At 39.4% G+C, this 25,996-nt stretch overlaps 2 protein-coding genes across 3 annotated transcripts; one reads left to right on the top strand and one right to left on the bottom strand.

Moving 5' to 3' along the window:
• Nucleotides 1-52: 52 nt before the first annotated feature.
• Nucleotides 53-15,798, top strand: LOC140936396 (uncharacterized). Of its 2 annotated transcripts, XM_073385864.1 has the most exons (6): nt 53-205; nt 5,177-5,211; nt 9,009-9,181; nt 10,877-11,109; nt 12,085-12,349; nt 13,421-15,798. In XM_073385864.1, exons 3-6 carry the CDS (start codon nt 9,031-9,033, stop codon nt 13,765-13,767), a joined length of 996 nt encoding a protein of 331 aa, XP_073241965.1. In that variant the 5' UTR covers nt 53-205; nt 5,177-5,211; nt 9,009-9,030; the 3' UTR covers nt 13,768-15,798. The 2 variants fall into 2 exon arrangements, with proteins under 2 accessions (XP_073241965.1, XP_073241964.1); XM_073385863.1 differs by lacking the exon at nt 53-205 and having other exon boundaries at nt 4,992-5,211.
• An 857-nt stretch (nt 15,799-16,655) lies between these two features.
• LOC140936390 (uncharacterized) lies at nt 16,656-25,783 on the bottom strand. The gene is made up of 6 exons (XM_073385853.1): nt 25,329-25,783; nt 23,373-23,547; nt 21,038-21,276; nt 19,967-20,225; nt 18,818-19,408; nt 16,656-18,233 (listed from the first exon to the last, which is right to left on the bottom strand). Exons 2-6 carry the CDS (start codon nt 23,527-23,529, stop codon nt 17,671-17,673), a joined length of 1,809 nt encoding a protein of 602 aa, XP_073241954.1. The 5' UTR covers nt 23,530-23,547; nt 25,329-25,783; the 3' UTR covers nt 16,656-17,670.
• Nucleotides 25,784-25,996: the final 213 nt, after the last annotated feature.

Here is a 25,996-nt window from a genome sequence, read left to right as displayed (position 1 = left end):
ACAGTGAGGGAGGGGACCGACGGGAGCGGATGGTTCGTATGTTTCAGCGCTGCCCAGTGGTATCTTGTCACGTACGTACGTCTTATCGGAAATCAATCAAATCAAATGGGCAGCACAAGCAAGGACACTGTCGCTATTATTTTGTCGAGATAATTCAGGGGCTGCAGGAACCCATAATTAACAGAAGAACAGCAGGGATTAACCGGTAGGTTTCTGTCTGTATTAAAACTCTTACTCCGGCAGCCGGTGCTAGATTCAAGTCGATTCGGAACGGTTCCGCTAAATGGAAGGACTACATGATCCTACATGTATTCGAAAGGCCACGTAGTAATGTAATTTTTCTCAAAGTCCTTTTATTTATTTATTTCTCTGTTTAGTCCAAAGGGCCATTTTAGAGGCCCTCATAGATCTGATAGGGTAAAATTCCGACAAGCGACATGGCCGTGAAACGGCGTCTGAAGGGAAATAAAATGGTGACAAGCTGATACAAAGATGGGTTGAAACTCTGACAGCAACGAAGACAAGCGCAAAAACAATAATAAAATGCCCACAGGACATGGCTTCCTCCCCAATTAGTGAAACGACGGGTTTCGAAATTCAGACTAGGGACATGCCTACGCACCCTAAGAGAACCTCATTTTAAAGTCCTTAGATTTTTCTTGTCGATTGGGTCGGGGATAGAGGAACTTACCGCTGAGACCATAGTTAGTAGAGGAGAAAGGGTAGGAAAGGGGGCAAACATCAAAGGAATGCTATTGAACGTTGTGCACGGTCAGGTCCAAAAAAGCTAACAAAAACATATAACAACGGAGTCTAACGGGTTTCATAACCATTTCGGCACTTAACTATGCTGAGGCTAAGAAGGGTCAACGTAGGGCAAGTCTAGTAGCGTCTTCCTGTTCCGGTGGGGAAGTACTATATGGCCTATATAGTGAGGTTCTGTCCGAAAGGAGTACCTTTGACATTCGTGATGAGTTAAAGAAAATGAAAACTGGTAGAGAAATTTGTCATTTATTTATTTATTTTCAAAAAGAAGCCTTTTCAAAATGTTTCGAACCGACGAACCTTATGGCCATATACTTTCAAAGTTAGTAACGAACGCTACATAGTTTGGCAAGAATACTTACTGTTACTGCCAAAAACAACAATGAAGATTTGAGCACTAGATGTGTGAAAGGGTGGGTATATGAAGGGTGTACCTTTTCCGTCAAAAATGGTATATAACAGTGTAAAAAGTTAAAAAGTGGGGCCAACCCTTCCCGTATAAAGCGTCGTTGAGCAATCCCTGGTTTTTGTTTTGTGGTCTTCTCGTTAGAGCATTCAATGAAGGGCACCCTGATTCCTGCCCTGGCACCCACCAGACTCCCGTTTCTGCACGCGTATTCAACCCTTTTATTCCCCCAAAAAGTTAAAAAGTCAAAATTAAACACAAGTTTGAAACTTTAATTTGAAAAAGCTCTGAAAAGACAACTAGCAACAGCTAGTAACGTGTAAAAGTGCTACTAAAGACGTTTCATTCGAATGGTCACACTATAATAGTTCACCTAGAGTTCATCCACAGACTAACTCAAATTCAAAACTTAGAACCACTTGGACTCTATTATTAACTCTCATTAACTCGGAGAGGGAAAGGGTCGGTTATTTAAACGACGTTTCATAGTAACTTAGGCCGCGGTTTAAGAAACCATTAGACCTTCAGATCTCTTTCTTATATAGTGGGTTAATGTAAGTGAATCAGTGCGTTTCCAGTGTACGCCATATGCTTTATTGAAATTGTTTACGTAGCCTTCGTAGCAGGCGCTTGGAAGTAGTGGGCACAAGAAAAACCTCTCGCGTGTCTCCCTCGCGCGCGCTTGTTCTCTCTCTCGCCCACTACTTCCAAGCGACTGCTACGCAGGCTATTGTTTACGATAAATGATGTATAGATAAAAAGCACTGGGAAAACTGAAAAATGGCTTAGAACTGCAAAATGGCTTTTTTAAGCACGGCTAAACTACTTGCCCAACGGGTTTACTACTAGAGGTGACCGAAAGATGCAGGTTTGTTTTAAAAATATGTAAATTGGAAGAAAAGCGTGTGATACTCTTTCGTGGGACGTACAATCGCGAAAGTCCACGAATACATACCCTGGGTTCCAGAGGATATTTTTCTCTTATCGCTATTAGGTATTTTGAGAACGGACCTCTGGAGTCAGGGTACTTGATACAAGTTTCACTGGAGTAGGAAAACTGAGGGGGCATGAGTCACACTTAGGGGCGAACGGGGCACCAATGTTCCTGTTTTCATGTTTTGACACTCCCTTCGTTAGCGGAAAAACTCCTTAATCCTTTTTGAGTGCAACTGGCATATTTACTTTTGCCAAAATTTCATTGAGATTTGAGGTACAGGGAAATGCTTTATGGAAGTCCTAGCCTAAAGCGGACGTCCTGTGTTGCGGGAACACGAGAAAACATCCAAGCATATTGTGGAGTTTCCGCTGAAAGGCAAGCTTCGCTGTCTGTGTTCTTAAAAAGGGATAAATAACCGAAGCTCTGATTCACCGTCACGTATTTTTAGAATTTTTTCTGATGATAATTTACTGGGGACACATGAGTTGTTTTGAAGAGGGCATGACGTTGGACCATAACCAAAGGCTCCCTGTGAAACCACACATTACAACAATACTGTTTTGCGAAGGTGTCCAGACGTTTTCCAAGGCCCTAATGCTCAAGGGGGATATGAAGTGACCAGGATGCTCGTCAAAAAAATGAAAATTAAACCCTGAGACCAACCAATGAGGGTGTACTGAGCCCTAAAGGAGAAACTAAAAAAGATCGACATTACAGTATTTTTTGCAAATTTCTTTATGCACGTCACAGCCCTAAGCGATACCTGAATGGCCAAATTGACTTTCCATCCCAAACACTCCAAGTGAGACCAAAATCTGCAATTTACACCCCTAGGCGAGACGATGAGGACTAGCATCCGCGTGACTTTTTTGTAGGAGTCCCACCCATGCAGGGTTTTAATGATACCGTGTGGCACGAAATTTTTGAGGGAGTTTATTTTTGCGGATTGGTGATTTTTTGTGTTTTGCGGGAACTAATTTTTGCGATTAGGACAAATTGGTTTTCCTTGCTGGGAATTAATTTTTGAGATTTTCTGAAAGTGCCCACTACGGTGTGCCTACCCTATGTAATCATGTAAAACCAGTATTTCGTTGTATACCACTTTGTTTCTGAACGGAAGACACAAGTTGTAATTGAACAGACACGATTTCTTAGTACTGTAATTTTTGTATAGTGAACTGATTTAAATTAGAGAATATTCACTCTGGAGTAAATTTTTTTGGGAAAAATGTTCGCGGTAATTTTCATTTGAAGCAACATTTTTTTTGCGGATCGCTGGAAAAATCGAAAAAATTAGAAGCCGCAAAAATTTCATGCCACACGGTAGCTGAAATTTGCCAAAATTGTTTCAGGACAGAATTATCAAGGCTTTTTTTGTTTTGTTCTATTGTTGTTGTTGTTGTTAATCGATAGCTGGGATTTGAGATCTAAGAAAATTAACTGATAGTTGAGAAATGGGCTAAAATTTCAAATGACTCAAGAAATAACGAAAATTTTTTCTGACAAACTTCGAAACTCTTGGTTTGTAACTGGCAGGAGTACCACCTGTTAAAGTAAAATTCAAGAAAGAAATCTCAGTGCCTATTTTTTTTTTGAAAAAAAAATTCAAATTCAACGTTTTCTGTTAATTATGCTTCTCTGTTATATCAGGTGCGTGTGTGAAACTCAGTTTACTGACAAATTGCTTTCAAACAGTTCAGCCTGGTATAAGATCATTACCAGGGCTAAAAGTACGTACAATTCGATGATCATATGAAGATATATAGTTTGTTTGCCATAGAATTCATTTAGCTTCAATACACTTCTTTGAAGTTATTCTTGCAAGTCCTTAGTGGAGCCCTGATTTAAATAATAGAGTTTAACTTTTGATCTTGAATATCCGTGACTGGGCAAAGGTCATTCGCATGGAATACGGCATCTTGTTTCTGAGCACGTTTCTAAAATCTTGCAGCAATACAATAGATATCTATCTGTCAGGATATATATTATTTCGACCCAGCGATCGACTGATCCGGCTTAACTTCGGCAATCCGGCTGAAGCTGAAAGACATTTGTCATATTTGTTCTGACTTGTCTCATGACAAATATGACAAATGGCAAATATGGCACTGAAATACCTCTCACAGACCGGTAGCGAATACTTGGCCCTTCTAGCTTGGAGTGGATCCATAAATGTCTAACAACAAAAAAAAGGCAAGTCCTGTCCTACAGGAAAAAAATGTATTGCACTAAAACGTTGTAAACTGTTGAATCTTGTTTTTAAGAAATGAAATAGCTTTAGATCTTCCTTAGCTGTTGCAAACTTGAACAAACATGGTTTTAGATGGATAAGATCAGAGGCGAAGTACCCTCAAGAGCCGCGGTTCAGTCAAAAATCGGCGACTTTTACTTCAGAACGAACAAAATTTTTTAACATTGCACACAGTCCTTCGGTAGGAAAAATCTCAGCTCGCGGCAATAGTTGCTAACAAAAATCTCTGGTTTGTTGGGTTGCGATTTTGTCTCAGGGGTTCTACGTCACTTGCTCCTTAGTCTTAAAATAGTCTATGGAATCATAGTAGATAGCGATCTGATATATTCTTTAATCACCATGGCGACGCCGGGAAAAGAGACAGGCGCGGTCACAAGGCAGTTTAATAAGTGGACCCGCGACAAGACAAAAACCTTATCGTTTCTATTGTTAGCAATCTGACAACCTTTGTCTGCTCATCACGAAAAAAAAAAAAAAGAAACTTCCATGCTGGACGAGTCATAAAACGGCGGGGTTAAGAAGCTGTTAAATATTGTCATTGAATTTATCATCATCTTTTATTCCTCTCCACCTGAACACTGACGTCACGTACGAACGTTTTTACCTACTGGCCAATTTACGTGAGCATAACTCATTTGCAATGCATGACTTCCAATCACAAGAATGCGCAATAAACAAAGTGGCAGAAAGGCCAAAAGCATTAATTTCAACTCACTAAAGCGACGCGACGCTAAACTGTGAGTGCGAGCGTTGCTCGTGGAAAGCAAAGGAAGTCGAAGGTGTCTTCTAAACGTGACTTTGTTCTTTAATTCTGCAGGAAAGGGTCTCACTGCCACCAACCCGACAGGATAGGTAAGCACAATGAGTTACTTGACTAAAAGAATTTGAATTTTAAGTCACGCATCAAAGTCGTAAACTGTCTTCTTCTACATGATATTGCTTTGAAACGCTCATTTGTTTGGAAACGTTCATTTGTTTGCTCGCATTGAAGGGACTTCTGTTTCTTCTAATTTAATCATGAGGTCTACACTTTTTTGTTTGAATTTATTAGCGACTTGTTGAGTTGCGTTTCTCTGTTTACACCTGGAATGGTTATATTTACAAAGGTTTTATCGCTTTCCAGACTGTTCAGTATTGTTTGTTGTTAAGTAGAAATTTGCGTACTTGCCTCGATAACAAAGCTTTTGAAAATGATCGCGCGCCATTTCAGTTACGACTTCTCATGAAAAGTAATAAAATAGACAATTTCTTTTTGACGTTTTTCTTCAGCTCAAGATTAACTGGCATGACACTTTCATTAAAATATTGTTTGTTGGGCAGAAGAGTGATCAAAATTAGACTTAAATTTGCGACTCCAAGGGAGGCCAAAAAGCGGCACGTCTTCTGTCGCGCCTGTTTTTCCGTTCGAATCTGTAAAATCTTGCGTGGGTGCTTAGAGAAAAAAATTAAAACAACTCAATCTTTCTTACGTTATTTTATTACTTTTGAGATTCCAACGCCTACGATGCAGGGGAGGTGTTTGGGTATTTTGCAACATTCGGGCCAAATGACGTATTTATTGCTCAATAAATTTACATATTAATCTTTGAGCCGTTTAATTGATATTCGCGTTGTTAACCTGAAAATATCGACTTTGTAATTCAACCACAGATTTTAGCCTGAACACAATCAAGAACAACGGGTTTAAAAAATAGAAAAAGAAAACAAACAGCTAACTTTAAACATGAAAAACTGTGAATCAATTGGGAAAGATGGAGTACTTTTATCTTCAAACGCCAGCTGCTTTAAATTAATTTTTTGTATTTAACTTATACTTTTTATGCATATATCATGTTTATTACATGGACCAAACTTGTTAGACCCCAAAACAAATTAAACAGGATATGATTATGATCAAGATGGGTTAGAGAACTTTAAAAAGTACGTCCCAGTACTAGACAAGGTAGAAAAATATGACAAAGTGCTCGTAGAGATCCTCAAAGGTTCCCTGTTTTATACAACCTAGAAACATATTTATATTTATAGAATTATCTATTTTTAAAAGCACGTGTGCCCGGCGGGCTTTTCCAGAGTAACGGACTCTATTGAAGACAAAAATCCCGACAGAATTTGTGGTGTTGGAAAAGAATGGAAGGTCTTAAAAAGCCTTAAAGCGTACAATATCTTTAGAATATTTTATCCTAAACGCGCTTTTTTGTCCTACAACTATTATGAACACATGGCAATTAAGTGTGTTGTAGTAAAATTCTCGCAATTAGGTGCTCTTATTTTGTGGCGGGAGAATGAAGGAGCTATAGCGTAAATTTATATTTAGTCTATACGTATAAAATGTTCTCGGCAAACTGTATCTTTCATAAACAACAAAACGTTTACATAGTCTTTTCTTGTTTTTTACCTTGTGAAACTGTGCCATAGGTAACTCAAAGTTTCAAAATTGACGGTTTTTGCAGAGGAAAAAAATAGAATATATATGAAAAATTATAATTATTTTCATGTATATTATTCACGAGCCACCTCAAATGTCTGGTAATTACATGGGCTAACCTCGTATGAAGCTATCTGTTTTTGAAGAAGTGAGTGTTTTTTTTTTTTTGAAGAAGTGTTTACAAAAGGTCGTAATTTTTCGAGTCTTTGCGAGACTGGTATGAAAAAAAAAAAACCGGCTCGCGCTCACGTGTTTGCAACGAGGTGAATATTGGTATACCTTTACACTGGTCCGCCGGGTTGTTTCTTTCTATTACTTCAATGCTCGTACGGCATAACGGTATATATTAAGCTTAAAGTATGGTTTCTGGTGTGCCAGCTTATTTGAACAGCAAAGTTTGAATACAATGGGCTCAAAAATAGACCAGTAGTAAGAAAGGCCTATCATTTTTTAAACTACTTAAAAAAGAGTCTGTTCATTTTGGATCTGTTACTATATCACTACCTCTAGTGTATTGAGCCTTACGAAATCATCCCTGTGAAAACTACGCCCTCCGTTGGACACTGGGAAATGTTGAGATGACAGCGTTCCGACCAAACGGGGCTCTTGGAAACATTTACAATCATGTTTATTTCATTTCGGTCTACTTTAAGCAACTCGCATGACAATGAAGTAAACATTAGCATATTTATCAAAGAATTCCTCAACAAACAGTTAAATTGACAGAAAGTGAGCTTGGTTCATTAAAATACCACTTACCAAGGAGATTATTCATAGTTTTCAACATTTTAATTTTTTGCCTAAAAATACGGAAAAAATTAAAAAATCTACTTGTCAACCAATCTGACGTCAGTGAAGCAATAATTGAATGTTTCGTATTCTTCAGTTTCTCTTAGAAACACGCCTAGGTTCAGTAAATTAGTGTCGAGACCACAGCACTCCTGTGATAAATAAAACAACTTGGATCATTTGTGGATAGCAGTACCTCGATAAGAAATTCCCCATTTATAATGTTTTCAGTTAAGACAAAAAAAATCGGAGGAACTTTTTAAATTAATTTTCAAAACAATTTTTGTCCTACTCGATCTTCTTTGCAACCTGCCGGAACTTTTTTTTTTTGAAAGCCGTAGCAACCAGTTTGTACATCTTGGTTGCTTAACTTACCCAGAAGACCGAAAATGAATTGTAATTTCTCAGGTTTTTTTTATGAAAGCCTTTCATGGATGGATTTATATCACCGTCCTTCCCACCCTTATCTGAAAATGTGTTAAAATTCCACAGATCTGTCTTCTAGAGCCCTAAGTTTTGTATAGCATTGCCCTCAAAGTTCTTTAACCATTAAATAAATATTATTCAAATGGCTGGCAATGCTCCCGGCCTCCTCTCTCTGAATTTTCTGGATCCTAACCCTTGCCTTTAACGGAAACTGCAAGCAGAAAAACCATGAACTTATGCAAAATGAATAAGCACCAGTGAAAAATATAACATCAAGGGGTATCCATCGTGACAAATATGAAAAGAAAATATTTGTTTCACTTTGACAACATTTGGAAATGTGTAGAATTATAATTGGCATTAATTAGGTAAAGAATTTTCAGTGCCAATAAAGTATTTTAATACAACCTTGAAAAACATATTGTCTATTGTCGATATGACAGAATCGAAAGTGAAATTTCACAATAATTTTTGCTTTGTGTTTTTGACACGTTTTCTCTAAACTGTTAACAAATTACTCATGTACGAATGCACCTGTGCAATTAACTCTCACACTGAAGACCTGTATCACTTATCTTCCCGTGCAAACGAAAAGAGCGGACTCTATCGATGGCTATTGAAAGCGTTTCACTTTTCGCCATCAATACTGAACTTGCCCTCCAGTTGCTCTATAACCCATTTGTGCATGAAATTCGGCGTGATGTAAGAGAGCTTAAGCATCCCGTTTACGGCAAACGTGAGATTCAAGTTGACAAATTTTCAAAATGAGAAATGAGCAGATGAAAACAGCTCAAAACAATTGTTATGGATAAAATTGGCGTGAATCTACCGATTTTCGTGTAGTCATAATGAACAGTAAACGATAAGATGGAAAACTTGGTCACGTGATACAAATTCACGTTTGCCGTTCGGCAGTAAACGCAATGCTTAATCTCTCTGCTCTTTAAAATGCCAATTTAAAGCTACAAGCTCAGTTTTCTCTACCTACAATTTCTTTTCACCATTTTAGCTGTAGACATTGAGAGGAAACGATGACCAACAGAAGAACTTATACCCATTATTCTCCACCTTCCACGCCGTTTTCGTTCACACATGACATGTTGCTGACTTATTTGTACAGAAGAAATGAATCAAATGGCCCAAGTGCGCTGAGAAAAACAGGAGACAAGTCTGTAAAAAGAGGTAACAGTAGAACTATCTTTAAGCCGTCTCCTTTCCTTAGAGAGGTAAATTTATAGCCTGTGTAGTATGCGCTTTAGACTGGGAACAAGGTAAGCGGTCCACGCGAGGGACGTGAGGAGAAGAACACGTTCGAGCTTGATTTGTGCCCTGTATTTCTCATGTAGTTGCTACAGAGGCCAGTACAGACGTAACCCTTTTAACCGTAATATCAAAATTCAGATTCTCATTTGTTATCCATATACGTTTTCTATAGAAGTACTCGGGATAAGCTGTAAAAATATCAATTAAATTCATCTCGTGTGATCATTTCCTTAATTCTTGTCACCGTTCGGTTATATAAGGCGGGAGAAGTTTGATGCTGATCACCCTTAGGGCTTAAAGGCCTAACAGCTCACCTGTTACGGTCAAATCTCGTAAATACGGACACTAAAGGGACCATAGAAAGTGTCCGTATTAACGGGGGTTATGTTATTAAAGCCAAAAAACACCTTTAATTAAAACAAAAAACCTAAAGAAATAAAAGAGGACATAGACATCGTCAAGAAAAACATTTCTAGCCTTAAAAAGCCGTCATTCCGCGGACTAAATCCACGAAAGACCCCAAAAACGCTCATCTGTACATTTCTTAATCAAAACTGTGCGGTCTCTGCATAACTCGTTTGATGCCAAAATAGTTTGAAATTGATGTCTACAAATCATCGTACGCGGTGTACTGTAGCGTTAAGAACATCGACACGCTGTCAATTGAAGGCTTTTTACCTTCAGAAAGGAAAAGTTTATTACAGCAAGAAGCACATAATGAAGTGTCCTCATTAGCGAGGTTGACTTTCTATGAGAATCTGTTGATTGGGCAAGAAACTAGTGTCCATTGTACGCATTAACGAGTGTCCGTATTAAGTTCGTTGAATTTAGAGAAAATGTATGGGCTTTTCCAGGGACAAATAAAACTGTCCGTAATAAGGAGCTTTCTGTATTAAGTGGGTGTCCCGTAAAGCGCGGTTCGACTGTACAGTCAACTCCCTTTATAGCGGACACTGTTGGGACCTTAAGTTAGTGTCCTCTGTAGCGAGAGTCCGTAATAGCGGGAGTTTATTTCAGTCAAATGTCTGTAATTTATTTTTGCCCGGAATTTATCTGCTGTCCGTATTATCGAGGTGTCCGTTATAGCGGGGTGTCCCGTAAAGCAGGGTTCGACTGTATGTTCAAAACAAAAGGGGGACAGTTCTTTTTCTGATGGTTTCATTCAAAGACTCAAAAGATAATAACCGTGTCATACAAAGGAAACAGCTAGCGTGAAGGAGAAGGGTGATAAACTCGAAATTCAGACACTCCAAGTCAAAGACCTTAACCATGTCACCAGCTGGAATTCTTTCTCAGCCGACTCAAGAGAGAATGTAGCTCATTCCCTCTTGGTAGACTTGGTAGAAGTCAATTCCAGAAAAGAGGCAAGGGAGCTGGTTTGCGACTATCTGAAAGCTTGGAACAGCCTTAGCATGTTACAATGATTTTTTGTTTAAATTCTTAGTCCCCTGCAGTTAAGAAAAATATCGACACTGGTGCCTGTCCAACCTGACCCCTAAGAGTTATTTTAAGGGATGGTAGGCACCGCCCCTCGTCCCTGGGACTTTTCAGCCCGGGAACGAGGTTAGTATCTCTTATCCCTCAAAATGATTCCTAAAACACTTCTTTTAACAGGTTTAATTTCGTCCTCCTTAAATGCCTCGGAAAAGGCTGAGAATAGGCTTAGCAACGCCGAGAAATCCTGTCCAGATGAATTAGAGCTTTGTCCCTCACTTACGTCGTGTTTGACGTACGGAGTACGCACTAAACAGGTTATACCGGAGGGAACGTGGATGGGCCCGTATCAAGGAACAATTGTGACGCCTAATGACGTTACAGGCGATATGGATACGTCATATATGTGGGAGGTAAGATACGCACAACTTGTTTGTTATTGTGTACAAGTTTTCATTATTAACTATAATCACATCCAGGAGAGCGCTTACTAGCATCTTTTTACTCGTGCTATGAGGATGTAACTGTACGTGTGCCGATAACAGTACTTGAGTATTGATCTCGGATATCAATATCATGCTGCACAAAAGTCGGCTTTTGAAAGCATCAACAAATGGTATATCAAATGCTGTCCTTGCGAATGCATTGTAACTTGAAAGCTGCTTTGGCTGAGTGGTTAGGACACAGATTACTTCCTTTGAAATCCAGGGATCAATTGTTTACGGACTTTACGTTTTATGCCAATGACCCTATGGGAACCCATCATGTATTATTTAGTATCTCCCGCATTCATACACAACCTCGTTCGGAGGGTGAGGCAACAGTTCCAACACGAGATCTTGACACGTAGGGCAATTGAAAATAGCTCCGCCCGAAATGACCCTATTCTAGTGTGATGTCCATTTCTTGAATGTCGTCACAACTTTTCTTGGCCCTCCTTGATGGAATTTCATTAGCTAGAAGCAGCGGTACAGGCCGGTTTTACTCCGAATATAGGGAAGCTTTTAGTTTTTGAGCGCGGCTGCCGACAAAATAAAACTCGAAACGTTAATGAAAACAGTGCGCCTATAATACCTTTCATGTCCTGCCAAGTTACCGAGACTGCAGGGCAGCACCTATAAGGACTAGTAATGAGATCATCTCGCCTCCTGCTCATAATAGTCAGTTTACTCAACAGGACGGCAAAACGCTTGTAGCTAATAAAAAATTTAAGAGTGCAACCACTACTTTTTTTTCTTTTCCTCTTTCCATTTCTCCTTTCCTTTCCCTTTGCCAGTGAGTGTGATCTTTGAGCTTATCGGGCGCAAAAAACCTGCCTTTAGCCCCTTTTCTTTCAAAAGGCTGTAAATTTCGCCGGGTATGATCAGATTTTTGCTTTACGTTTGTAGATTTATGAAAACGACAAATTACTGCATTACATTGACGGCAATGACGAAAATAATTCCAGTTGGATGCGTTTTATTTGCTGTGCGCGACACAGGGGTGAACAGAATCTTTACGCTTTTCAATACAACAAAGAAATTTACTACAGAGCATTCGCCACAATCCCTGCTGGAGAAGAACTTTTGGTGTGGTACGAAGATACTTATCCACAATACATGGGAATACCTCTGAATATTACAGACATTGGCAGGCACCTGGATCACAGTGCAAGTAAGGGATCTAGCAAGTGTACAAAGCACTTATTTCTATAGCCTGTTTTTAGTTTAACTATTTTAATTAAATATCGATATGTGAAGCAAAAAAAATTAGGGATACACTCGCTGTTAGCATTCGCATGACTGTATTTCTTCCGGAAAATATATCCGTCGTTCTTCACAAAGAGCCTACGTGATACGCTCCCTTTCCCACCGATCGGAACACCTTAAAGATGCTTCGTCACGATGTTAAGTATTATTTTAAAACCCTTAATTAATATGATGGTTCAGTTTTATTTAACATTGCCCTAATACTATATGTTAACTATATGTGTATGACTTTGGCTTCTGATGGCCAGGATGGAAACGGATTGCAAATTGAAAGAAAAAACCTCACTATGAAATAGCCCCCAGGCCTTTCCGAGGAAAACGCAATGATAAATTCGCCCTATGTAAGGCAATCCAGAGTCCGTAAAGGGAGGAACATTTGCTTGTGGAATCCGGAATCCGGGATATTTTTTCTTGTGGAATCCAGGATCATGAGCTTTGGAATCTGGAATACAGCTCAAGGAATCCCGAATCCCACTGATTCTGCGAGCAAAAATTTATTGGATTTCGGATTCCGGATTACCTTACACGGCGCGACTCAAAGGAATTAATAACAGACCAGTATCGTCCCCAGTCGTCTCCAAGTTGTTTCTACTTATTAATTATTTACTAGGGAAGCGCTTGGGAGAGCCCGTTCTAGTCTTCCACCCCAAATACTAATAATGAGAGACGACTGGGGACGAGTCAGTACCAGTATGAAGTTTCTGTTCTTCCATATTCACCCCTTAATTACTACAGTCAACTCTCGCCTTGCGGACACCCCGCTATAACGGACACCTCGATAATACGGACAGCAGATAAATTCCGGGCAAAAATAAATTACAGACATTTGACTGAAATAAACTCCCGCTATTACGGACTCTCGCTACAGAGGACACTAACATAAGGTCCCTACAGTGTCCGCTATAAAGGGAGTTGACTGTATATGCAATGGATATATGACTAGACGTCTTTGATTTTTTGTTGTTTCTTTCCTCAGATTGTCCTCAGCATCCTGATGCAGTCTCTCGAGTTGATTCGGCTCAACATTTCAATTCAGATTGCAATTGGAGAAATCAGGAGGCACCTAGATTACCTCAAAAACCTGTTGCTTCAGACAGTTCGAACTCAACAGTTTTCGCGCCACCTTTGAGGCCTGTTCACTACCGCACTCCTACCTTTTTCACCTCTGATGAGTATCAAATTGCGCATGTGCGAAGGGAAAAGACTTTTAATTTGAGGGATCAGTATGGACAGCTAGTGCCAACCTCTAGGCGGAGAGCTATTGTGATTCAAAAGACTGACGATGCACCGGATCCATTTTGCGTATTAACTAGGGAGAAGTAAAGACCACAGCTTACAACCTCGCCCCCGAAAGAGCAATGGGAACGAGGTTGCATCGCATACTACTACGCTAAAGGACACGGGGCAAACATATAACGGAGGAATACCGGATCTTCTTTGTGATTTTTCAACGGAATTGCGCAAACTGAAAGGATTTTCTTAGGTTCTCTTTTTTTGAAAAGCAAGAGCCCCCACCCTTGCCCGAGCGCCCACTTTTCAGTTATGAGGCAGATCTAGCTAAGACAACGTAACATCAAAGAGAACGCTAAATTGCGCGGAAAAAGACTGAACACGACTTCCGTTACCTGACTCGTCCCCAGTCATCTCTCATTATTAGTACTTGGCGTGGAAGACTAGAACGAGCTCTTTCTGACTGAGAAGAGACAAGTTGGAGATGACTGGGGACGAGTCAGTTCCGTTTCTCAAATTGCCGCTCTGCCAAAGGCCAATTAGGATTTTAGATCGGCGCACGCCGTCGTAACGTTGTCTTTGCTAAATCTACTCATTGCCTGATTCTCAGCGTGCTAGGCTGAAGACTATTTATTAGATTCATCCTTCGCGGCAAAAAAACTATCATTCCGCTATAGAGCAGAGTATGTACTTAGAAATGGTGGATAATAGCTACTGAGTGTACCTCGCAGTGTAAAGCGAAGACAGTTGAACTGGTAGAAAAAAACTTGGAAGTAAGGATAAAAAAAGAGTTTTTATGTAGAAGATCAAACACCATTTCTAACCAGAGCGAACAGTGCGGGAAAGAAATCTAGACTGAAAGTCTGACGCGGTAATGAGATACTTTGTAGTAGCCGAAGGTTTAGGGAACCTCGTTCCCAGTGTGACAGGGTCTCTTGCCCACGCTTCAGGGAAAGGGAAGAAGAGCTAGAGACCTTGGGGCCTGGGGCCGAGAATGAGTTAAGGCTCCTGTGTTAAGCCCATAGAATTTTCGCAAAGCTATCAAAACTCGAGCTCTATCGCAAATAACATAGTCTTACAGGCAACAACAACTTTAAATCCACTTTTTAGTTTGTAATATCTTGACAACAGTACCGGCTTTCGAGTAAAAGCAGCGGTGGCACAAGTTTATAACTTAGCGACAAAGTGTAGCGCAAAAATGTATGTTTCTTTACGATCTCGTTTCCAGAGCATTTCCTTAGAATGAGATTGCTTTTATAATAATGTACAACCCTTAGAGTTGGGTGGCAGGTTTAGGGGTAAGAGGATTTTGCAAGAATAATCTTTCTGTACATTCATTTCGTTGTAAATATAGTTATATAACTTTTCTTTGTTGTTACTGTGTGAACTGACGGGTATTTTTTTGTGAACATGAAATGTCAAAAGCGCCTCGTCCAGTATTTGGTGTTTTTGAGGGGTATGATTACAGCCTAAACGACAATGCGCAAAAACCGCTAAACATGCGCACTAGAACCACCGATTATGTTCCCGCCAAACTGGCCATTCTTCCTCATTATTCGCTAGCCAATCAGCGGTTTTTGCTCTCTCTCATTCTGATTGGTGAGCGTCAGTTTCGCCTGGGCATACTTGGTTAGCTTACGTCATGTTCTTTTTTTAAACTAAAACGAAGTGCCTTCGCATCAATTGAATTCAAAAATTATGGACACATTTTGTTTTATTTAATGCTGCAGTATTTAGGCATTGAGATGGTTTCCTGCCGTCTGTTGCTACGAATGATAAGGATGGACATAGATTTTAAAAACTTGAAAAAATTGGTCCAGCTGTTGTGTATGGGTAAAGGCAAAGTCATGGAAGGTCGAAATATTCTCCAGCGTTTCAACTTGTTCAAGAAATCATATAGTCATTAGTTGGGGGTTGACCGCATTTTAACATCATAATATTTTGTCTTGCAATATTTTTTAAAATGATATTCAGTTTTCTTTTTGAATTTTGATTCCTGACACCATTGAATAGTTTACGCGATTCACACCTATAACTGATGATTGCTCGGCACGCCGCGAAGCCACCCAAAGGTTTCCTTGATCAGATTTCGATTGTAGTTTTATTAAAATCTTCTTGAACAGCTTGAGACCGCCTAATACTGAGGAAAGAGGATCGAGGAAGAGGAAACACGTGAGTGTTTAAACAGCGCAAAGAATCTTGGGAAGCGCAAAAAGAAAAATAGCGACTGGTAGTTATTCTAATCGTATAAAGGGCAACTTGCGCAATTAATGCCCCTTTTTTTCGTAGGTGTGGGGAGGTGAGAGTGCGGATGACCTGAGATCGCCTAAGAGACCGTTTTTTGGACGTTACCCGCTTAGGTGGGGTAGCCTGCCTGTCCATATAGTCTCTCATTTGAATTTGACCACGTTAACACGATAGGTGGGGTGACACCTCTCCTACCTGGGCCCCCAACCTCCATGTGAACAGGCCCTAATTCTGAGGAGAGATCAGACACGTGATTGCACGGTATCATGGGAAGCGAAGAAAGAAAATAGCGACTTGTAGATATTCTTATCACATGGAGGCAAATTACCTAGAAGCAGTCGTGCTCTTTTAGGTTTCGGCACCTTTCATCCATGTAGCGAACATTTTTATGGTGTTACGTACTCCGACCTCTACTCCCGATCTGGTATGAAAATATATTTTACAACAACTGAGCGATTTCTCGCGCGCTGATTGGTCGAGAGCTGCATGTAGTTGACAAGAGTACAGACCATAGAAATAAGGTGATATCGCGCAATTTGATTTTCTCTTTCATGTCCGCGCGATTTTTCATAAAACTTCAACGGAAATGAACGTTACAAATTGTAGATGTTATTGTAAAAACCTAATCGACAACAATTTTCCACGGTCTATACCATTTTTTACAACAACTGAGGGATTTCTGCGCGATGATTGGTCGACAGCTATGCTCGATAAAAGTTTATATAATGATGTGAATATTACGCGCGCTGTGATTGGTCGTTGCTCATGTTCCATCAGAGTACAGATACATGGATAACGTCAAGGGAAACTCGTTTTCTTTGTTTTGCTCAATTGAAAATGTTGAAGGCCTCGAAAAAGTTTAGCAGGAGTTATTTACAAAGAAGAAAAATGAAGAAACGGAGACAAAAAGAGTTCTTGACAACTTGATTATGCTTAAACTGCAAGAAATCTCTACAACAGTTGCGGTCGTGTGTCATCGTTAAAAGAGGCTTGCTGATTTGGAAAATGTTTTTGTCATTACTGAACAGACGCACGGTAACATGGAATCTATTTGTTAAACAGACCATGGAAATGAGGTGATGGTGGCGCAATTTGTTTTTCTCCTTCTCGAGAGCGATTTTCCGAGAAACTTCAGCAGAAATGAAAGTCAAAACTGTCAATGTTATTATAAAAAACAAATCTATAACAATTTTTCGTGGTCTGTACTTTCGTCGACCATAGAAACTTGAGTTTTGAACATTTTGACGTCATATTTATGGTGGATAAGAGTAAAGACCATAAAAAATTGTTGCGGAAAACTGAAAAACTGGAGATATAGAAAAATGGAAATACTGACTGCTTTTTCGGTCTACAACTGGGCACGAAACAGATGATTACCCACTCTTAATTCCATCGATAATAATACAGATCTAAGACTTTCCAGGAAAAAATACAATGCAGGATTGTTGGTACATTTTGGAAAAAGAACTTAGTTGCCTTAATTGGCTTCTAAGAATGTGCCCATTTAAGTTGATAAAATTTTTGTGGTAAAATTTTTATCCCGAGCCCAAGCCATTGTAACTATATCCGGGGTTTATGCAGAAGAAAGCGGGATGTATTCAATAAATTAAGAAAGCCAGATGAACATTGTGCCTCTAAATAGATTAAGTTCTCCTTCTCTCTTAGCCATTGCAATCAGATATAAAAGTTATTAAAGTGGCGTTTATCGACAATCTATCTAGGGAAAATTCCTGTGCATATACACAGGTCCTAGCTAACGTTTGAACATTTAACATCGCGATTGGTATAATCTGTCTTTAGACATTCACCTGGTACTCTCTGGTGCCTTGCTAAATGGCTAGCTTGTGAAAATGTCTTGTTACATTTGTCACAATTGAAGGGTTTTTCACCCGTGTGTGTGCGTATGTGATTGTTTAACGTTGTCGCACCCGAAAAAGCGCGAGAACAGAAACCACATTTGTACAGCTTGTCATTAGTATGCAAATCCACGTGACTTCTCAGCGCAGATGGAGTAGCGAATGAAAGAGTACATTGTCCACACTGATAGGGTTTCTCAGGAGCCTTGGAGCACTCATGCATTTGAAGCGACACCCGCTGTGTAAATGTTTTTAAGCACTGCCGGCATCGCCACATACCGAATTCCTCTGATGGTATCCCAGATGCATCAATTCGCTCAGCGTTGAAGTGGTTTATTCTTTGAAGAGGAGGAGTCTTCGGTAAATACGGATGTAGAGTTGGCATTGTCCGCTCAAAGTTATGCTCCTGCTTGAATGCTGGTCCTTCACTTGTGCGCGGAGACACTTGTTGGTCATCTGGAAAAGTCATGGTATGGTTTTTATTTAGCGTTCTATAATATCAGGTGACTCTACAAAATAAAAGCTTAAGTTTCAAAAACCACGTTTTTACAGTTCTTTTTTTGCACACCAGTCATCAGGCTTTTAACCTCTTTTTTGAGTTAGAAAAGGTATTTTTCGCCACGATCATTGGCCTAATCTTAAGCTGTGGCTTTATAACTATGGTAGTTCATCAATTTTGGGCTCGTCACTTTGGAAAACCTATGTAAGACACTTCAGTTCGTTAAAAAGAAAAAATAATGCGCTTAGAAGTTTTTTCTTCCCAAAAACTACACCATTACACTTCAAACTTCAAAATGTTCAATAAGCCTTTTCACTTGCACAGTTGTCAAAGCTTGCCATGAGGTGCTGTTGTGATGATGACGACGATAGTAATGACGATGATGATGAAGTTTGGCAGTGCTTATGACAATAGCATTCTGGTGGGATGACGTTGATGTGATCCTCATTTCACTCTCCCCTCATGTCTCTTATCTACAACATACCGTCACTATAGTGTAAGTGCTTTCTTGGAATAAGTGGTGGAACGGATGAATACTCACTTTTAGTAAAAGGTGGTCTCGACACCTCCGATGCGAACATCGCTCTCTGAGAAAGTGCCGTGCCATTTGGAGCAAAAGAATCTCTCATTTCAGTCATGCCATCCTGAGGTTTCAGTTGGTGTTTGTTTGATGACTGTCCCTGTGTAGAACTACTTTTTAAGCTTTCACCGCTTAATTGATCAGTTGTTGGTATTAAGTCGCTCTTCCTTGTTTGCATTTGATACATATTTTTGTTCGAGAATAGTGAGGACCCTGAAGTGGATGTCCTTATCAAGTGCTTGTCATTTGCACTAGGTGGAATCAAAAGCATCTCAGTTCCTTTGTTCCCTTCGCGTAAGGGGCCTGTAAATCCACTTCCACCTCTTATAGGTGTTGAACTAAAATGCTCCCTGCCAAATGAACTTCCCATACTACCTATTGGGCGAGTAAAGCGAGGTTTCACAGCGTGTGTCAAAGGAGCTCTGAAGCTTCCTGTATGTGGATTGTTCCTGGAATCCCTGGCACCGTATTGTTTAGGATCTTGATTGGACGAATTTACTTGTGTAGATGACGAGCTTATCTTTGGAGAACCTCGTGGATTTAAAGACGTCACTAAAAGGAAAATAGCAAGAGAAAAGGAAACTTCATGGAACTATGTACATTGGACTTAATTTGGTACTTTCGCCGTAGCAGAGTTATAGTCCACGCACGCGGGGGCAAAGATTCATGTAACTGTTGAGTCTCATTTTTGTATCAGTACGTACGGAGACAAATACTTTAAGTGTGACCACTTTAATAAAAAGTGCTCAGCAGTTTTTTCGTTTAGTACTTTTTAGGACGACGTACAACATAGCCTGAGGAAACGGCTGACATTTCGAGACGCCACCACTGGATACCCCGCGAAATGGTATCTGAGAAAGGAGCTGATAAATTCTGTCTTTCATCCAGATCTGGGTGATGCTTCTGATTGTATGAAGCAAATTTTCAACCAATCAGAAGCACTACCCAGATCTGGGTAGTGATGTGTCATCAGTATGGAATTTCTGCGCTCGTTCCTCAGAAGTGATCTTTCGGGGAAACCAGTGGAGGTGTCGCGACAGGTCAGCTGTTTTGTTAGGCTAAGTACAGCATGATTCTAAATTCTGAGATAGTGATAATTCAGCTTCCTACCAGATTCTCTGTAGAATTCATAATCCTGCATTCCCAAAGGAATTCCGAGGAACTGAGGGTATTTATCATCGTACCACACTAACAGCTCTCTACCCGGTGGGATTTCCTTGAATGCGCGGTAAAAGATGTTCCCGCAATATTGGAACGCATAAAGGTTTTGTTCCTTTGGGTGACGCGCACAGCGAATGAAGCGCATCCAACTCGAGTTTTCTTCATCACTTCCATCTAGAAAATGACTTAGTTTGCCGTCTTTGAAGATCTACAAGAACAAAGGCAACAACTGAGTTAAGTAATGACCAGGTTCCAATCTTGGATGTCGCGTTTATGTTTGAAATAGAATTTGCTTTTTCTAAGTATTTTATCATCAGACTCAGCAGCTACAACTAATTTGAATAGCATAATAAACCGCTCATTAAAAAAATGTGATTTGTAAATAGCATTACAGCATACAAACCGTTCTTAAAAAGCACCATTGAAGTACTGTTCACACTAATTCGTTTGTTTGAATACGAAACTAAAAAAGCTTGAAGGCTGTTTCCAGACTCAAAAGCTAGCCTACCTGAAACACCATTATTGAAATTTAGAACACATCTGGCATTTTTAGTTGATTAACGACATTACATGAATTGGGCCACAGAGACAACGGGTTTTTTTATGAGATCTGTTGAGATGAAGTGGGCTATAAGGTCTGTAAATCTGCATCAGTGTACTTTAGAATAAGTTGCAGACTTGCGGAGAAACGGTGTTAGATTTATAAAATCCGTCCATTCTTGAGTTAATCTTCCTGCATTAGTTTTGACTAGGGAATGAAAGGTACAGTTTTTGCCTGTTAAATTAAATTAAGGGAGCAGTGTGAGGTGAAATCCAACCGAAAGGAAGCGTATGTTTCGAAGAAATCACCAAGAGAGAATATACCTCTCTTGAAATCTGAGTGGTGCAAATTACTGTACTGGTACTGGTGCAGAAAACGGTTTTAAAATAGCGTATTCTGGGCCAGGAACGTGTGGAAAGATGTGCTATGCGTAGGTTCTTTCGAGGCATCTGAGAAATCAAAACTCCAACAAAACCTACCTCCCAAAGGTAAGAAGAATCTATGTCTGGCGTGTTGTGCTGAGGAGGAATTCGTCTGCCCTCATACGGACCAATCCACGTTCCCAAGGGAATGTGCTCTTTGGCACATACACCGTAGATTGCCCCTGGGAGACTTGATAAACAGAGCTGCACTTCATCGGGAAATGATCTTATAGCGTTTGTAAGCGGAGGTTCCTCCTTGCCAGAGGTAAGCTTCTGCTTCTTTGAAGTGGAAGGTTCTGAATTCAACAGTAAAGAAGTAAAAGACAAGAGATGGTTCGGTTTTCACTGATTGCCAAATTTGGTGCTATCTCCTGAGTTCCAAAATCAACCGCGTTCCCAGCTTCCTCTCCTACTCGCTCCTTTCTCTCTAGCTTCGGAGGACGAGTAGTAGAAGATCCTGGGAATGAAGTTGCTGCAAACCCTTCTCAGGCTGCAGAGGAGCTGCCTCCACGGTTTTTTCAACTTTTGACATGGTCCAGTTAGGGAAAATCTGTCGACACCACTGAAAACAGCCTCATAAAATTAATAAACGTGCTAAGTTTGAAAGTGATACGTCTTTAGTGTGACGATATAGGTCCGCAAAGTTGCGAAAAGTTACAGACTGTTGTTTACAGACTCTGTTCCCCCTAAAGTTTGTGCCCCCCCCCCCCCATACAAACGTCTTAAAAATTTCATGACTTTGAGGAGTATATCTTTGTTAATTTTCAACAAATCCCTTTCAAACTTGGCAATTTTACTAATTTGAAGGCTCTCTTTCCAGTGGAGTCGATGGATTTTCCCTAACTTGTCCATGCCAAAAGTTGAAATTAAAAAAACATGGAAGGGTGTATTACACCACGAGCCATAGTTATGACCTCTTGATTATACTAAATAGCGATTGGTGAAGTCGCAGGGGCACCCAACGTCAATTTTCGGAAAATATCTGTTCGGAAGACGATTTGAGATCTAGAATTTTCGGAACATTTGTTGTATAATTTCTTGCGTGCTTGCCTCTCCTAGGATTTTCGAACATCTAAAAAATGGTATAATTGCCCATTTTTAACGGATTTTTACCCTAAAAAGGTCACCTAGAATTTTCGGGAGCCTTTTTTCGGGCTGAAATTTTCGAAAAGGTAAGTTTTGATCCCTATAATTTTCGGAAAAATACTTTCAGCTAAGAAATCCGAACAGATGAAAAAGTTTTAGGGGATAAAAATATGCCTATATCTACCTTTTAAATACTAAAATACATTCAACAATGCTATGTTTAAGTGGTTTTGAACTATATTCTCGTTGGGTGCCCCTGAAGTCGTTAATTGCAAACTAGCCGCTGGCGTTGTTAAATTCCGTCTTCCTAGTGGGGTTATCAGAGTGCCGACTAACCTGCCCGAGGGAGGCTAAAATTTTCAGTACCGCTGTTTTGGCTGTAACTGTTAGATTGAAACTTATGAACGCTTCTTGAAAAATATTTACGCTGAAATAAGGTAAGGAGGCGTAGAACATTAAATTAAGGTCATAACCTTATAAGCCAAAATAAACCCTTTAGAATGCCGGACTAATTATTATCTTAGGCAGCGTCTACGAAAGGAAACGAAAACTTTCGGTCCTTCAGAATCCTTGCAACACACCTTTTTCTAAGTGTTCTTTCCGCTCTCTGCTGAGGGTACTGACAGCTATTAAAGAGTTTTAGTAAAACTCTTAAAAAGCTGTCAGATTTCTTGGTAGAGGGCCAAGTTGTTTAAGTGGGTAATCCGCTAAGATGATATTGATAATTGGCAAGTCAAATGTATTGTACTTATAAATTTGCTGAAACGTCATGATAATTCCTTGAAAATTGTAAACAACTGAGAAAGCGGAAATTTTGAGAACAATCAGGTTGTAAATAATGAATACGTAATACAAAGAGAACAAGAGAACAATAATCATGGCTATTGATTCTACACCGCGCTAATTCTTGTCTATTCATTGCAAGGATTGATTTGATTTCGCAGCAACTTGTGCAAAGAAAACAAAAATAACTTATGATGTGTGGAAAGATGTGTGGAAGATTGGACGGAGTCTAGGATTAATACAGCGATGGAAAGTTTGAAGTGCTCCTTAACCGATACTGTATTTGCGCAATGAAAGAAGTCTTATGCTTCACGTATTGTTCAACTTTTTGTTCAAATTCCTTGTGAGCCTTCCTTTTCACTCCTTTTTAAATTGCCTGGGTAGATTTTATGTCTCTAGTTGAACTCCTTCTTAACAAAGTAGGTCACTGTCTAAGTTTTCGCTTAAGATGTTTAACTAAACGTTTGCTCTTCTGGAAACGATAAAATATCCTGGTGCATTGTACAGCTCATTAAATTATTACCTTGATGATTTTCAGCATTTCTTTTCAGCTTGTTCACATCAATAACCCTAACTTTCCTGTTTCCGTACAAGAAGAAATTGAGTGTTTCCTCGTCAAAGAGGCGGTATCCCTTTGTAGCACTGCTGCTCTCGTGTCTATGGCCTGACTTATTTTCCATGTAGCTGTGTAAAGTACCCTGAAAAAGAATGCAAGTGTTTTTTCATCAAAGAACTGAGGTTGCTGCTATACGGTGTATTTAATCAAATTCCGTGCGAAGTAATAATAATAATAATAATAATAATAATAATAATAATAATAATAATAATAATAATAATAATAATAAAGCGAGATAGAAACGATACTTTAGAGCAGGCAAGCTTTGACTTGTGTAAGTGCATGTAATATCGGCATCCACTTTACCTTCGTAGAACTAACAACAGATGGATAATCAATCGATAATTCAATTTGTACTTCCATTTTTGGCTACCCGCTTGTCAAAACCCATCTAAACTAAAACACAAATAAACTTGGTCTAATTCAGGCCAGGGACGATTTGGAAACAGCTAAAACTCTGAACTCTTAGAAGTTTCTAGGGGATCAAATGAAGATCTACTTGCTTGCTACCACCAAACAGAGTATTTAATTTAGTTTTAAAATTATACAGACAGGCCATCATCTAGCCTACTACAAAACCTATTTTTTAGGGCACCGTGGAGAAGCCTGAGAAGTTAGAAGGATTTGGAGCAGCCAGAGTGATAGATGGGCGCAGAGTATGTCAGAAAAAGAACGGGCATGGATTTTGGTTTCCTGAGAGTGGCAGGGAACCGAGACGCAAAGTGCTGCAGTATAAAGGCGCGGAGCAGGAACAACCGAGCCGCAACATCTCGGTTACGTGCTGAAAATAATACTTTTCGCAATTTCTCTAGTTCTAACTGTAAATCGCTTTATGTTTAGCTCATTCAGTGAGCTTGAGTCAGTTTTAAGCTTAAACAGTACTACCAAATATTTCTATCGTTGGACCAAGTTGTAAATCACTGGCGGGCACTTATAACCGTAACCACTAAAATGGATTATACTAATGTCAACAGGTCTCCTACTCATAAAAAAACGAGTCATTCTCTTGCCAGATTAGCTATGCTATCAACTGTCGTAAAACTCACAATTTTATCTATAAATTCAGCAAATTAATGGGTCTTAACATGAATTAAGTTCAATTAAATTCTTACATTAACAGAATTAAAGGTCTGTAAAAAGAATTTCACTTTTATGAATACCCGTTATTATAGAGGATTTTTTTTTTTAAGTAAAAGACATTATGTAATAAATTTTTGGGCTTTCTGTCTCTTTTGTGAACGGATTTTACGATCAACCACCGCACAATCGGTAGCCAGACATCGAAGGAGTAAAAATTTTTCCTCCTTCGAGTAAAGATTTTAAATGTTGGAATAGTTCCCGTTCCGGCAAATAAAAGGTTAAACCAGTGTCAGACAAAAGAGGTGTAACAGGAAAAATAATCTCTTTATTCCCTCTACGTTGCAGAAAGTAGCACATTTTAGGCGTGGATTAAGTTGTTGTTATAGGCTCAAATCGTCATGAGTATCGGAAGCTGAAACGGGAAACAAAGATCACGTCTGTCTAGATGCAAAGTGAAAAAAAAATAAGCGTGCAAGATTTTTGTTCTATGTTGCTTTGCCAATATTTCTATTCTAGCCACACGCATAAATTTGTTGAAATTTTTAGATAGCACAAAGATGATCCATTCTGCAAAGAGTTATTTCCAAAGACAAACCATTTGACAGTTTTGTCCAGTTAAGATTGCATTTATTTTTTCTCCAGAGTAATTCGATGACTCACAGTCGAACTCTAAATCTTTCGTGTTGTTTTCCTTTTACCATATCGTATAATCACTAGTCAGGTTAGTATTACTTTCTTGACTGCTTAGTCATTACTCTTCAGTATATTATTATACCAACTTACCAATGGCGGGCAATCCTCTATGTTTAATTTTATAGTTCCACGTTGAGCATGAACGCGATTCGACAGTAGACGTTTTCTTGGCTGTGAAAAACTCCAGATACTCTCTTATTTCATTTTTACATACAGGACATAAAAAGTATTATGCAGCACTCAAAGGTTATGAATAGTTATGCCGAAACCCATTGTCCAAAATTCCGCATTCCAGAGCAGTCCATGTGACCTATGATGGCGGTGTCTGAAGTAAAACAGCAGTCGGCATGTTTACTACTTCACTGTGTCAGATATACAACAAATTTTGCAACGAAAGATGAAAAAAATCAGCTTTTGACCACTTTGAAATACATTAGTGACATTTTTGATCGAATACTTTAAAAGGAGCCTTCGCGAGATGACGAGGCAAGATGACCCATAGCATGACGAAGCTCCACTTAAGAATATGCAAAATAGATCCAATTACGTGAAAGCAAGTATTAGTTCTCCACCAAAATATAGTTGATGAACTCACCGGTAGAGGAATACAAGACATACATCTGTTTGTTTACTTGGAAACTTAGTTACCCTGTGGATTTTTGGGCAAGTATTGCAAGCCAGATACTCGTGGTGCTAATTATAGTTTAAACGAGAAAGTGACAGTTGCTTTCGGAAGATGAGTTTTTCTCCATTGGATG

The sequence above is a fragment of the Porites lutea genome, chromosome 5, assembly GCF_958299795.1.
Source record: "Porites lutea chromosome 5, jaPorLute2.1, whole genome shotgun sequence".
Classification (NCBI taxonomy): Eukaryota; Metazoa; Cnidaria; class Anthozoa; order Scleractinia; family Poritidae; genus Porites; species Porites lutea.
This window is presented reverse-complemented; position numbering and strand designations above follow the sequence as displayed.